We start from the raw sequence: 15,978 nt of genomic DNA, 5'->3' as shown, positions 1-15,978 counted from the left end.
AAGACAATGGCACCCCACTCCAGTACTCTTGCCTGGAAAATCCCATGGATGGAGGAGCCTGGTGGGCTACAGTCCATGGGGTCGCTAAGAGTCGGACACGACTGAGCGACTTCACTCTCACTTTTCACTTTCATGCACTGGAGAAGGAAATGGCAACCCACTCCAGTGTTCTTGCCTGGAGAATCCCAGGGACGGGGAGCCTGGTGGGCTGCCGTCTATGGGGTCGCACAGAGTCGGACACGACTGAAGCGACTTAGCAGCAGCAGCAGCAGAACTAATATAATCTATTTTTCTGTCTTCCCCATAAAGTAAGAACTCCTTGAGATCAGAGATATTTCCATGAACTCATACCTATATCTCAGCATTTGAAAGTGGCCTTGGTGGTTGTGGTGGAGGTTCATACTGGTGATGGTGGATTTGGAGGTGGTGGTTGGTAGAGGTGGTGGTAGTCATGCTGGTGGTGATGTTGGTCGTGAAGATCATGGTGATGGGATGTGATAGGAAAACTGGTAAGACGAGTTCTGCAGATAGGGGAAAAGCGTTTCAAGGTCTCTGAAATCAATGGCCAGTGTAAATTTTGCTCAGAATTTTTATTTTTTTTTTCAGCAAAAAATTGCTAATTCTATTTGTCATGACTCCCTCCATTTTCCCTAATGATGTCTGACAAGCTATACAGTGGCTTTCTCACTCTGAGCCGGGGTCTGTACTAACCCACTTGCTTTTTCTCTCTCCATAGTCCCCTTTCCCAGGGCCTGTAAGAAAGATTCAGTTGCCGACCTCATGTTTCTGGTGGATGAGGCTGTTGGGACCACAGAGAATCTAAGGCTCCTGCAGAACTTCCTGAAGAACATCACCTCCTCCATGGATGTGCAAGACAACTGCCTGCGGCTTGGACTTATGAGTTACAGTGACAGAGTCAAGACGGTTTCTCTTCTGAGCTTGAGCACAACCCAGTCTGAATTTCAGGAGCAAATCCAGAAGCTTTCTCTGCGGGCTGGGAAATCCAGCGCTGGAGCTGCCATTGATCAGCTGAGGAGGAAAGGCTTCTCAGCATCACATGGCAGCAGACGGGCACAAGGAGTGCCCCAGATAGCAGTCCTGGTTACTGACAGGCCATCGGACGACAGTGTGCGTGAGGTGGCCTTCGACCTCCGGCTGCAGGATGTAACCGTGCTTGCCTTGGGCATTGAAGGGGCCAACAAGACCCAGTTAGAAGAAATAGTGTCTTACCCTCCGGAGCAGACCATCTCCATGCTGCAGTCCTATGCAGACTTGGATAATTACAGTAAGAAGTTCTTAAAAAAGCTCCAGAATGAAATATGGTCCCAAGTTTCGGCTCGTGCTGAACAAATGGAACTTGATAAAACTGGTATGTTTTAAAAAATACTTTTCCTATTATAAAAGTAATAGGAGCAGTTGTGAAGGGTGGGAGCAGGGGCAGGCTCAAGGACTTACTGTAATTGGGTAAAGGGATTTTAGGGGTTATGAAAATATTCTAAAGCTAGATTTTGGTGATGGTTTCATTTTATAAATTTTCAAACCTTATGACTTTCCTAAACATTTCCTAAATCATTTATTAAATGATTGCAATGGATGTTTTAAGCATATAAGTCATACTGGGATAAAATATAAAAATCGTAATTATAAAATAGTTGAATAGTGTTGATGAACATAAAGGAAAAAAATAAAATCTCTTGAAGTCTTATCTTTCAGATAAAGCCATTATTAACATTTCTCTTATCTTTTAGTCTCTTCTCTCTTTCTACACTCATGGACACACAAACACATGCATATACATTTTTTAAAAATGGTGTAACATGGGTATTGGTGCTGTTGAGAAGAACTTTATGTAATGATGAAAATGTTCTTTGTCTTCACTGTTCAGTAAGGCAGCCACTAGCCAACTTTGGCTATTGAGCACTTGGAATGTGGCTAGTGGAACTGAGTTTTAAGTTTAACTTAGAACTTTTTATTTTTATTTTAGCAGCCACATGCTAGTGGCTGGCATGTTGGAGAATGCAGGAACACACAGTTGGGTACTTGTTGTATCATTTACAATTACTTCTGAGTGTGACTAACAAAAGGAAAAAATATAGTAGTGATTTAGATACGATAAAATGATTTTATGTTTCACAAATAAGTCCTAAGGTAGGTTTAAAGAGCTGGATGGTATACCAGTGTCCGTGTCTAAGTTATTTTCTTGTTTGTGGTCTCTATTCCCAGGATCATAATCCAAGATAACTGCTCCTGGCATTACATTCACATCCAGCAACTAGAATGATGAAAGAGAAGGAAAAGGCAGGGTTCCCCCGCCTTTTCTTCAATGGTATTCCCCGGAATTACACATACCATCTTTGCTTACATCCCATTGGCCAGAACTTAGTCACATATCACTCTTCATTAATGTAATCTTTATTTGGGGCAGCCAAGTACCTCGGCAAATTACTGGGGTCTAAATTAGCTTAGAAGAGAGAATGGATGTTAGGGATAACCAGGATGATATGCCTTACTCCCTCTTCTATCAGCCTTATACCATGAACTTTGGTCCACCTCTTTAAATGTTCATTGCCAATATTCTTTTTAGGTTGGGAGTAATAATATTTCATCCTCTGGGTATAACAGAATTTGTTTGATATATCCTAAATTGTTGGATATAGAGGTCGTTGCCAGTATTCTGCTCTTATGAAAATCTTAGCAGGGATCATTATTATACTTATATCTTTGTCCACAACTGAATCTGCTATAGCCTTACCAAGTTCTTTTCAAAGGTGCCAGGACATACAGACAAAACACACTTGATGTGGCTTCGAGTTTATCTACTTCTGAGCTCTCTGCTGTCTTCACACATTTCCCTACAATAAAACGCTTTCAAACAATTGGACTCAAATTTGGCAGCACCCACCTGGAAAAGAATCCTCCAATCGTATTAAAGGTTAATTTTAAATTTAAATTAAATTTTAATTTAAAATTATTATTCATTAGTCAACTGAAAGTATAAGGATGCGATCCTGGGCCAGCCCTGACTTTCCTCTTGCATGTATACATTACACGGCAGCAGCAAAGAACCAGTGTCCCATTACCTCCTGTGTGATACAGAGAGGAGTCCTTCAGAGTGGCAGCTGCTTTGCTGTAGTATAAAGTTTAAGGCATAGGGGGATGTGTAGTGTGGTTTCTCTCAGAGAGTTTGCAATTATGTGACAAACACTATTATTGCCATTATAGAATTTCTAAATAGGAAGAAATGGGACCAAGGCTAGGACAAGGGCTATCCTTATCTTCCATTAAGCCTCAGTAAGTGGCTTTGTATTCATTCAGTGGCTCTCAAATATTGGTACCTGACAGGTTGGCTTCCTCAGATGTAGATGTCAGGTAAGAATTCATGTAAAATTGATGTATCAAAAATATACCCAGGAAAACTGGAGATTGGTAGGGAAGTGAGGATACGGGACCAGGAAGGGCAGGTTGATAAGCAAAGTCCCATGGAGGGCCAATTCCGCTGAACCATTCTAGAGACAGTGTGGGTTAAACCTTAGAGTTGTCCTAGTCAGGGGCAATGTAACCAAAGAATTTATATTCCAGCACACAGGAGGAAATGTTCATTTCCAGACACTTCTGGCTCAAGTAAAAAGCAAAAAGGATTTCAACAACCTGAGCAGCCAACCACCCCTAGATACTGGTGCTAGCTGTTTAAATGAAAGTGCTGGGAACTGGTTACACAAAATTCCTGATAAAGGATTTGAGGGGATATAGGTGGAGCACCCACAGTGTCTACTATAATTTTATCAGGGCTCCCTGAGGAGATTGTTAATAATTCGGTGGCCCAATCCAATGACTCAGTGTCTGCAGGTAGGGCAGGCATTTTAGAAAGCTCTCCAATGAACTCACACTAGCAGTATCTGAGAACCACTACCTCAGTGAATTTGCCATGGTCTGCAGTGAGACAGCCAGCTTTACAGTTTCAAAATGGTCAAACACAGACAACCAATCTCTACTGACTTAGTCACTGCTGTGTCCACCACCTCCGACACTACTGTCTCCAATTTATTTAACAGAACTTCATTAAAGCAAGGAAAATCTCACGTTAACCAAACCAGGAGACTGATGGATAAGAAAAGATTGATGATTATCTTTGTAGTGGAACTATAGTGCCGGAGACCTGGACACTGGAGACCATATTCCTCTGAGAAATACAGTCTCTCCCTATAGACATATATACAAGTGGGAAGCTAGTCTATAAGCAAAAGATTGCTGGAGGATGTGGAACCAGAGCAAAGGAGTTAGTTTTATGACCTAAATGTCTTGTGGTATTTAGTCAGGGGGATGATTCTATTTTAAAGTCCAATATATAGATCTATATCTCTAGATAACTGTGCAGGTGAGACCTTGTCCCAGGGGACACATTTTTCTTCAACCCTGTCCAACTGAACTTTTTAGATGGATATATTCTGTAATTACACTGTCCCATGTAATAGCCACTAACCACATGGAACTGTTAAGCACCTGAAATGTGGCTTTTGCAACTAAAGAGTTGAATTTTAAATTTTATTTAATTTTCAGCCGTTTGAGTTCACGTTTTAATAGAAACATGTGACTAGTGGCTAGTCACTAGTCTAGCCATGGTTGGATGGGCATTGCCATGGTTGCCCCCTGGGACTTGAATTTTTCTCTCCTTTATTACTGATCACCATTTTTCTTTATTAGATATATAAATCAATTCATTCTGGTCTCTATCAAGTGTTTCTGTCCGGGGATCACACTTGTCTTTTGCAGATAACTGCTTACCTTTGCCCTAATACTTTATACATTGATTTCATAGTTTAATTCTCAGAGTCAAACTTATTTTCAGTATTTCTGATTTCTTAAGAGCCAACTCCCCATAGCCTGAAGTAGTGTCAACAGCTATGTTACCAACAAGCTATCAAGAAAGAAAATGTTTCTGAAAAGACTAAATTGTCTTGTATTTTAGAGACCTTTTCACATACTCAACCAGGTAATTGTACACATAACCTAAAATTTAAAGGTATATATTTTTTTCTTCTACCCAATTTAAAAAATGGCTAAGTAGAGTAGTGAAGAGACTATTAGGAAACTTAAAGCACTTTTTGACAGAGCATCTGCTCAACAAAGGAAAAATATTGAGAGCTCTTTGATTTATAATTTCCTGTTGAAATCTTGTGATGTACCGGGCCTGAACTGGGCAGAAGCAGAAAACCAGGCAAAGTCTCTGCCCTCATGGAGCCGACATTCTGTGTCAGGAAACAGGCTGTGCTCAAATGAATAATCAAGTAATTTCAGGAAGTAATGGGCATCATAAAGAAAGCAGACAGGGTAGTGGGGTAGATAATGATTGATGTGTTTTAGCTGGAAGGGAAGAGAAGGACTTCTAAAGACCTACATCTGAGTTGACACATCCATGAGATGAGAAGGGACCAGCCTGTGAAGATTCGGGGGGAAGAATATTTCAGGAAAGGGGACAGGCACAAAACTACAAGAGGAAGCCCAGTGTTGTTGAAACACAGCGAGGAAGGTAAAGAATTGCCAGTTCCCTTGTGGCTCGGCTGGTAAAGAATCCGCCTGCGATGCAGGAAACCAGGGTTCGATCCCTGGGTTGGGAAGATTCCCCTGGAGAAGGGAAAGGCTACCCACTCCAGTATTATGACCTAGAGAATTCCAAGGACTGTATAGTCCACGGGGTCGCAAAGAATCGGATACAACTGAGCGAATTTCACTCACTCACTCAGAAATAGGATGACAAAGAAAAGGAGGAAAGATTAGTGTTATTTTTCATTTTAAAATTCTAACTACAGTGATAAATCATTTAAGTAGAACAGTAATATGGTCTGGTTCTAGTTTTAAATATACTATTCTAGTTGCTCCAGGTAGAAGAGGTTATTGGGGCAGTAAGAACAGAAGGTCATCTGAACCTATTTCTCAAAGGAATGATAAGGCATAAACTACAAATGCAGGCAGGTGTCAATACCAGAAAATCAATCTTAACTAAAAGCCTGGAGGTTTGGGAATCTGGTCTTTAGTCTTTAATTCACTGACTGCATGACCTCAGTGACTGGGCTCACTCAGTTTCAACTGCCTCACACGGTTGCGGTAAGTTTCACAGGAGAAAATGGGTCTGAATGTGCTCAGTGAAATGTCCAGGCCTCAGCTGAAGTGTCCTCATTCTTCAGAAGCTGTTACCGAATCCAAACTCACTCTGCTCTTGATCCACAATAGGCCAGTAAATCTGAGATATGAGGTGTTACGGTAAGGAATAACAACTTTATTTGGAAAGCCAGCTGACTGAGAAGATGGCAGACTAAAGTCTCAAAATAATCATCTTATGGGGCCTGGATGCCATGTTCTTTTATAGAGCACAAAAGGGGAGGAGGTGAGGAAGTAAAGCAAAAAGATCATAAGTTTTGCAAGCATCTCCTGGAAAGGCCAGCCTCAGGGAGGGGGGCTGTTACTTTCTTCTTTTTGCAGCCATTCACGGGTGGACAGAGTCAGAACGTTTCCCTGGACAAAGGCACTTTAGCTTACCATTCAGGCAGGGTGGCAGAGTTCCCTAGGCAGGCCTTTATGTATAGACAGTATCCTTTTAGTGAACAAAAGCAACTAAAGTAAAAGAAAGAGATCCAACATGTAGTCAGATTTTGTTCTTCCCTGTAACGGCTTCACAGCCTCAGGCTCCTTTCCAAATCCTTCTGCTAAGTTCTCTCCAGGTTCTCTACAATTAACAAAGAATGTACTTTCTGTTTTCACTTTTTCTGCAGGCTGTGTGGACACAAAAGAGGCTGATCTCTATTTCCTCATCGATGGCTCAAGCAGCATTCAGAAAAAACACTTTGAGCAAATCAAGGAATTCATGTTGGCGGTGATAAGGATGTTTAGCATTGGTCCAGACAAAGTTCGAGTTGGAGCTGTGCAGTATTCCCACGAGACAAAAGTGGAATTTGATATCAGTGACTACCTTAATGATGTGAAATTAAGAAAGGCTGTTTATAACATCAAGCAGCTTAGGGGCAGAACTCATACTGGGGCAGCCCTGGATTTCATGCTGCCACTGATGAAGGAGGGAAGGAAGCAGAGGATGAATGAGGTACCCTGTCACCTCATTGTGCTGACCGATGGGATATCTGGAGATGCTGTCCTGGAACCTGCTGAGAGACTAAGGGCTGAAAATATCACCATCCATGCGATTGGTATTGGGAAGGCTAACAGAACACAACTGCAACAGATTGCGAGGGAAGAGGAAAGGGTTAACTTTGGGCAGAACTTTGATGCTTTAAAAAGCATCAAGAATGAAGTTGTTCGCAGTATCTGCACCGAGAAAGGTAAGCAAAACAAAAAGGCTTTATTATCTGTCCTTTCCTAGTTGTTTCAGGGGCACTAATAGGCCAAGTAGAGGAGTGATGTGACCATTTGTCTGGCTCACATTTTCTGAAGGGGTTCAGCCCCTGACCGTAAGCCAATTGCCAAGGTGGGAGAATCCCTCTGTGGACAGCTGCCCTGAGCCCATCTTGGAAGCTGTTAAGTGAGAAGGCTGCTAACTATGCTATTGTCTTCACCAAGCCCACTGCCATGGAGGTGAAAAAAAAAAGTGTGCAAGTGTTCGTTGCTCAGTTGTGTCCCACTCTTATCCACCCCATGGACTGTAGCCCGCCAGGCTCCTCTGTCCGTGGAATTCTCCAAGCAAGAATACTGGGGTGGGTTGCCATTCCCTTCTTCAGGGGATCTTCCCGACCCAGGCATTGAACCCAAGTGTTCTGCATTGCATGCAGATTCTTTTACCCTGAGTTACCAGGGAAGCCCTATATTTGTGTGTGTGTGTGTGTGTGACACAATAATGGAGGCAGATGAGAACAGTGGAAAGAAAACGGGCTCTGGTTTTCAGTGGGTTAGGATTCAACTCATTTCATTACTTGAGACCTGTACTTGCTCATCTATAAAATTAGGACAGTACCTACATCAGAGTATCCTTACAGTAAATACCAACTGTTATTTCTTTATTATGAAAGCATGCCTAGTCCATATGTAACCCCTGTTTATTTTTATTTATAATGCAAATACATACTTGCATTTTTGTTCTGACTAAAAATTAAGTAACAGAAGTTAGGAAGAACAATGTGAAAATTCCTGCTGTGGACCTTGAATGGGTTACTTACTGGCTACTTGGCTTGGTCCTGTATGTGCAGGCTTATTATGAAGCTTAAAGGAAATAATGCATGTGGAGCATTTAGAGGAGGGCTTAGCCCATGGTAAGTGCTACATAAAATGTGATTATTGTAAAAGTTGGTCAAGGTATTCGTTGGTATGGAAAAGAAAAGAATTCTCACTTTACTTGAACTTACAAAGGTGAAACTGTGTTGGAATTTTCTCTGAGCCACTAAAATCCAAAGGAAAATAAGCCAGCAAGTAAGTAACATTGGCAGTAAAATCCTAAACCATAACTGTATTGATCTTTTTCGTCCTGTTATGGACAGGAGTAAAGCTGGGTCTTCAGGATGTCTTAGAAGCAGTATGAATACAAGTTCCTTTATGTTTCCTGGAGTTGATGGCAAGGAAAGTAAAAAGACTTCAGGAAAAATAAAATAGATTGTACTGAGGTCTTTTCAAAGGCAGGGACCAGTCTGAGGAGGGCCAGGATACTTCTTATTTATCAAATATTTCTTATTTGCCAAATCCTGGCATACCTGAAGGAGGAGACAAACTGTGGTCAAGGAAATGAGCCACAAGACGGTGAACAGAGAAGCAGGAAAACTGAGACGCCGAAGCTGGAGGGCCTAGAAGAAAACCTGATTCCTCTCAGAGAAGACGTGGACGGAGTGAGGCACAGGGTATCCATTCATGGGCAGGAAAAGAGGCTCTAGCAAAACGGCCCCATTCCACACAACACAGAACATGGTTTTTCTCTTGTGTAGTTGTCCGGGGTGAGCAGTCCAGGTCTAGCAAAGAGGCAGGTCCATTTGCAACACATAGTAACTGTAGGTCAAAGATGGAGTTCCACACCCTGTCATCTTCCCTTTGTGGAAAGGGAGATAGGACCGGGGCGTCTCATCAGGCTCAATTGTTTTATTGTTCAGACCCAGAAGGGGTTAAATCACTCCTCCTCATAGCTACTAACAAATCCACAGTCACAGGGCCACATCTAGCTTCAAGGAAGCCTGGGAAATGTAGTCTTTACCTGGGTGGCCATCTTCCTGGTTGAAATCCTTTTATTGACATAGAGGAGTGGGAGATGAGGTTCAGTTCAGTTCAGTCACTCTGTTGTGTCCGATTCTTTGTGAACCCATGGACTGCAGCACTCCACGCCTCCCTGTCCATCACCAACTCCCAGAGTTTACTCAAACTCATGTCCATGGAGTCGGTGATGCCATCCAACCATCTCATCCTCTGTCATCCCCTTCTCCTCCCACCTTCAATCTTTCCCAGCATCAGAGTCTTTCCTAATGAGTCAGTTCTTCACATCAGGTGGCCAAAATATTGGAGCTCCAGCTTCATGATCAGTCCTTCCAATGAATATTCAGGACTGATTTCCTTTAGGATGGACAGGTTGGATCTCCTTGCAGTCCAAGGGACTCTCAAGAGTCTTTTCCAACACCACAGTTCAAAAGCATCAATTCTTCAGCCAACAAAGTTCTGTCTAGTCAAAGCTATGGTTTTTTGATGAGGAGATAGATCCTGTGAGTAGTGACTACATGTAGAAATCTCCCCCTTTGACATGTTATTTGTGGAACAGAGCATTCCACACTTCCCAGCACTGGGGATTTGTCAAGACCCTCAAACATCTTTGGCAACTTCCCTATTCACAACTTTCAAAATGGCCCCAGGGCAGCATCCATCTCAAATGGTTTTAATCCCCCTACTGGGCCTTATGTTGTTGTTTTTGTTGTTGTTTAGTCACAATGTCATGTCCAACTCTTTTGCAACCCCATGGACTGTAGCCTGCCAGGGTCCTTTTGTCCATGGGATTTTCCAGGCCAGAATACTGGAGTAGGTTGCCATTTCTTTCTCCACAGGATCTTCCTGACTCAGGGATTGAACCTACATTTCCTTTATTGGCAGTTGGGTTCACTAGCTCTGAGTCACCAAGGAAGTTCCGGTGGACCTCATATAAATGATTAAAAATAGTAAACATTTGGAAATTTGCTGTATGTCTCAGGGAACTCAAACAGGGGCTCTGTATCAACCTAGAGGAGTGGGATGGGGAGGAAGATGGGAGGGAGTTTCAAGAGGGAGGGAATATATATATACCTATGGCTGATTCATGTTGAGATTTGACAGAAAACAACAAAATTCTGTACAGCAATTATCCTTCAATTGAAAGTAAATAAATTAAAAAAAAAGCAAAAAAAATAGTTGGCATTTTTTAGTTCTTCTGTGGTTCATGATAACTGGTCATATACAAATAGTATGGGATAGATCCTGTGAAGACTGAGGAAGGGGCTGGTAAGAGAATGGCAGTGACAATGAAAGAAAAGGTTAAGACTAAGGAGATACATGCTAAAGACAATATACTTACAATTTATGCCATATATATATAATATATATATGGTGCATATGTGTGTGTATATATATGCACACACACATGGGTTCCAGGGTGGCTCAATGGTAAAGAATCTGTCTTCAATGCAAGAGATGCCAGAGATGTGGACTCCATCCCAGGGTCGGGAAGATCCCCTGGAGGAGGGCATGGCAAGCCATTCCAAGATTCTTGCCTGGAGAATCCCATGGACTGAGAAGCCTGTCAGGCTACAGGCCATAAGGTCTCAAAGAGTCAGACAGGACTGAAGCAACTGAGCATGCACACACAGACACACACACATGAATTAATAGCACTTTTTCATGACTTATAGAAATTGATCTTCTATGTGTGTATATATGTACAGATATGTATGAGGTGGAAGTGAAAGTGTGAGTCACTCAGTCATGTCTGACTCTTTGTGACCCCATGGACTGTAGCCCACCAGGCTCCTCTGTCCATGGAATTTTCCAGGCAAGAATACTTGAGTAGATAGCTGTTCCCTTCTCCAGGGGATCTTCCAAACTCAGGAATCAAATCTGGGTCTCCCACACTACAGGCAGATTCTTTATCATCTGAGCCACCATATATATGCATATATATGCCCACTTCCAGCCCATATCAAAACATTTTATGTATAAATAAAGTAATAGTCCCTGTTGAATGGATATGTGCTTACTAATGTACTTATTATCGCTAGTAAAAACTTTTAACCCTGATTTCTAATATTGATATTTTTAATTGCTTTAAATTATCCCAGAAAAATGCTATATAAAGGTTACTTAGAATTTTGTGCTTCAAGAATACACATAAAACACTGAAATATTAGTCATATTAGTGCCAAAAATTGATTACTTTTCTCTGACTTTCTTTGTTGATCACCACTGCATGCTTAACACATGGCCTGATGCTCGCCATTTCATATACTTCAAGAATTATGAATTATGAATAAGTGCATAATGCGTGCATGCATAAGTGAGAGAATGAATATATACTTTAGAAATTGCATTTCTTCTTTGAAAATTTTTAGATAATCTTCAATGTATTTCTGATTTAGGGTTCTAGTCAGCAGACTACTACAAAAGAAGAAGATAAAATTTTCAAATGCAGTGGCAGTTGCTTGAGTTAATTTTTGATATTTACTGATTAAAGTATTTATTTCTGCTTTACTGTCTCTTGCATATTCTGATAACCATGCCAACCTGGTATATTTCTGGCCTTTTTGATTACATGCAGGATGTGAAAGCATGAAGGCTGACATCATGTTTCTGGTGGACAGTTCTGGCAGTATAGGACCTGAAAATTTTGAGAAAATGAAAACTTTCATGAAAAACCTGTTAGATAAGATTCAGATTGGTGAAGACAAAAGCCGAGTTGGTGTAGTTCAATTCAGTCATTATAGTAAGGAAGAATTCCAGCTTGACAAATACTTTACACAAAAAGAAATTTCTGATGCAATAGACGGCATGTCCCCCATCAGTGACAATACTTTGACTGGAAGCGCAATAACCTTTGTGGATCCATACTTCACTGAGTCCAAGGGGGGCCGCTCAATGGTAAAAAAGTTTCTCATCCTTATCACTGATGGAGAAGCCCAGGATGATGTGAGAGACCCTGCAAAAGCTCTTCGGGACAAAGGTGTGGTCATCTTCTCTGTGGGGGTATACGGGGCCAACAGGACTCAGCTGGAGGAGATCAGTGGGGATGGTGGCCTGATCTTCCACATTGAGAACTTCGATGATCTAAAGGCAATAGAGAGTAAACTCATCTTCCGCATGTGTGCCCTTCATGGTAAGTGACCCTCTTATCCTTCAGGACACAAGCTGTTGACTTTATAGTGGGGTGGACAGAGACTTGGACTCCAGACTTGGCCTCTAACTGGACTTTGGTGTTAAGGGTTGGTCTTAGCTATGCTACATTAAAAGCCATGATCTCAGGGATGTATACTTAAGTGAAATACCCAGGGATATTCCAGAACAACAGTTTTGTCTGCTAATTTGGAAACATATAGTCTGATTTTGATGACTTCAAATAGATATACCAAGAGAATACTGGAGTGGGTTACCATGTCCTTCTCTAGGGGATCTTCCCAACCCAGGAATCGAACCTGCGGTTCTTGCCACTTCTCCTGCATTACAGGCAGGTTCTTTACTGCTGAGCCACCAGGAAGCCACATATACCAAGGAGGTCTCAGAATTTTACATTAAATTTCCAGCTTTTTAATACCTGTATACCTAGATTTTCCAGTCAATTTTTAATCCCAAATGATTCTCCCACATTGTTTCTTGGCTACCTATGCTGCTGCTGCTAAGTTGCTTCAGTCGTGTCCAACTCTGTGAGACCCCATAGATGGCAGCCCAACAGACTCCTCCATCCCTGGGATTCTCCAGGCAAGAGTACTGGAGTGGGTTGCCATTTCCTTCTCCAATGCATGAAAATGAAAAGTGAAAGTGAAGTCACTCAGTCGTGTCTGACTCTTAGCGACCCCAAGGACTGCAGCCCACCAGGCTCCTCTGTCCATGGGATTTTCCAGACAAGAGTACTGGAGTGGGGTGCCATTGCCTTCTACTGGCTGTCTATAACCACTGTTAAGTATGTACACGTAAGAATGTGTAATTAGAAATATACAGCCATCTTCCTCTCAGTTAAATTAGGTCCAGTATCCAAAGCACAACTCTGCACCTTCTTTGTATTTTAAAGATACAGTGTATATTTTTATTTCTTACATTAGTCTTCTTACCCTCTCTCAGCTAAGTATTTTCCATTTGCCTGTTCATATACCTATCCTTTTGGAAAATTTTAATTTGTTACTTTCCTTAAAGTGATCGCTTGGAGTCATCACTTTTATCTGACAAACTATAGTGCTTTTCTAATTGGATTAAGCAACCTTAGGTTTGAGCCCATCAATTTTAATGACTTGTGTCAGAACTTGCTATAAATTCACATGTAAGGCTAACACCACCAGTACTTTTAAACCTATCATGTGCTGTTGTTATCTGTGTTTTGGCTGCAACTAACAGAAGAAACCAAAACATTAGTCAGTTTGTTGCATGTTGTTCCTATGGCAATAGAAACCTCCTTTGGACTTTGTTGTTCAGGATTTTGTGTGTGAAAATTTCAGAAGGTTAACAAGTAAGATGTCTTAGTATAAACTGAGCTTTAGGCAATGGCCCTAAGATTTCTCTTGGAAAGGCTTAACTGGAATTTTTCTTCTTCCTCCATGTATGGCAGTAATTCCCAAACTCCTGGGATTGTGGAGATATTCTAAGAAGGGCTCACAGTAAGGCCACAGCCCCACCTTTGAAATCCAAAGGGTTCTTCCTGGCCTTTCTTCATTGAGAAATGTCATATTTGTAGAGGCCCTGTCTATAGCATAAGGTAGAATTTTAGCTGACTTGTACATTCAGTTTATAAATTTATCAGGTAAATTTATAAATGTGTATCAAGTCAACTCATAAATATGTATTGAGTTATGACTCATATGACTCATTGCCAAATCATGGCGAGTCATTCTTCCTACATGGTCTGGGCTCATCTGCAATGGATGATCCTTGAAAACTTGGAGATCTCACTGCCAGAAATAAGGATTGGAGGTAAGGTTGGCAGGTAGAGGGTGAACCATTGGGAAGCATGTGCTTAAGCTATGCACATGCTTAAGGGGAGGAAAAGAGTGGAAATAAGCTCATACTTTGGGGGTCCATCCAGAGTGGGTGCTTGGCTTCTAAGGAGGAGGAGGGCTTGGGGCTAGGGTGTGGTGACAAGCACCTTAGCTCTTCCCCTGTGTGGGATTTTCTGGGCTCCAGCTTGGGAAGGTCAGAGGAAGGGCCACAAATAAATGTGAAGAGACATGGAGCACAGAGGAAAATTTATCTACTGGAAGCTGAGGCGACAGCTGGAGCCTGAAGGGGCGAGACAGAAACTCCAAGGTTGTACACTGAGCCCCCGAGCCCTTCAAAAATGCAGGCCAGTCTGGCAAGAATCAGTCATGGCTCACCACTGTACCACACTGACTCATCTCCTGACATTCCCTTCCAGGTGAAAGCCTGCTTAGCAAACGTTGTTGTAAAGGACCTGAAGAGGTTTAGCAGAACAGAGTAGGGAGGTGTGGGAAGTGCTGATCTGATCATGGAGTTAGGAGCACTCCTATCTGATCATCATAGATAGGAGTGCCAGTGTCCTTAGAATCGTGATGTGGGCAAGTTGAATATCTCTGAGCCTGAAGTTTCTTTTCTCTTTAAAATGGCATCAGCCATCCCTAAGAGCAGTGAGGTGTCTGGCACGTGAGAGGTACAAGGCACACATAACTGGTTTCCTTTCTAGGAATCTGTGCAGAATGCACTGCAAAAGTCTGTCACGCCTGTTCTCTTCTGCTTTCAGATTGTAAACGGATTCAGCAGTTAGATGTCGTGTTCGTGCTGGACCACTCAGGCAGCATCAACCCCGAGGACCAAGAAAACATGATCAACCTCACCATCCACTTGGTGAAGAAATCAGACGTGGGCCTGGACCGCGTTCGGTTTGGAGCGCTCAGATACTCAGATGACCCTGAGGTTCTTTTCTACCTCAACAAGTACTCAAGTAAACCAGCCATCATCGAGCATCTGAGGAGGCGCAGGGATACGGCGGGAAGGACCTACACCGCCAAGGCTCTGGAGCGCGCGAACGACATGTTCACAGAGGAACACGGCAGCCGTATCAAACAAAACGTGAGGCAGATGCTGATCATTATCACAGATGGGGTATCTCACGACAGAAATAAGCTCGGTGAGGCGGCCTCAAAATTAAGAACCAAAGGCGTCATCGTTTACGCAGTGGGTGTAGGTGCGGCTGACCAAATGGAACTGGAGACCATGGCGGGGGATAAAAACTACACAATCCACGTCAGTGGTTTTGACAAACTGAAAGATATTTACCTGCCTGTGCAAGACAGTATGTGTAACAACTCGCAAGAGGGTGAGTTGTGCTTTTAAAGTTGGTGTAGCAATACAAGTTTACGCAAAAAAATAAGTGATTACGCTTGGCTTCCCATCATCCAGATGGTATGGGCTGAACGTTCCTCTACTCAGGCTACCAGTTTTCTCATCTCTGAGAGAAATGCATTCTTGATTCAGCAAGATCTAAAGGTCCTTCGCTGCTGTACTGAAGACATTATACGAGAAGTTTGCAGAAGTGTTCCTTGCTGTCAGGCCTCTCCTTTCCCTTTCCTTCGCTCTTCCTAGGGCCCTATTCAGCTGTCCCCATTTCATGGTTGCCTGTGCTGTGCATTTGCTTGATGGTCCCAGTGCAACTACTCTGTATCAGGTTCAGGCCAAACTCAAGTGGAAAGTTTCATGCTTTGAACAGATAGGCTTTTGTTTTCAAGGTTCCAGGACCCTCTAAATGGGATTGTCAGCACCCTGTAGGAAGTGATTCCTACAGGGAATCACTGCAGGGATTCCAGCACCCTGGAAGTTCAACCAGGG

At 42.4% G+C, this 15,978-nt stretch overlaps 1 protein-coding gene across 1 annotated transcript in view; it reads left to right on the top strand.

Moving 5' to 3' along the window:
- COL6A5 (collagen type VI alpha 5 chain) overlaps nt 1–15,978 on the top strand; it is a 162,287-nt gene that overhangs the window by 39,976 nt on the left and 106,333 nt on the right. Inside the window, exons 4-7 of the mRNA XM_055569957.1 lie at nt 737–1,369; nt 6,768–7,328; nt 11,753–12,307; nt 14,894–15,469. Of these exons, the coding sequence (XP_055425932.1) occupies nt 737–1,369; nt 6,768–7,328; nt 11,753–12,307; nt 14,894–15,469 (2,325 nt within the window). The remainder of the gene's footprint in view (nt 1–736; nt 1,370–6,767; nt 7,329–11,752; nt 12,308–14,893; nt 15,470–15,978) is intronic.

Source organism: Bubalus kerabau, chromosome 2, assembly GCF_029407905.1.
Source record: "Bubalus kerabau isolate K-KA32 ecotype Philippines breed swamp buffalo chromosome 2, PCC_UOA_SB_1v2, whole genome shotgun sequence".
In the NCBI taxonomy this organism is placed as follows: domain Eukaryota; kingdom Metazoa; phylum Chordata; class Mammalia; order Artiodactyla; family Bovidae; genus Bubalus; species Bubalus kerabau.
Note: the sequence above shows the minus strand (reverse complement) of the source record. Positions and strands in the feature narration are given on the sequence as shown.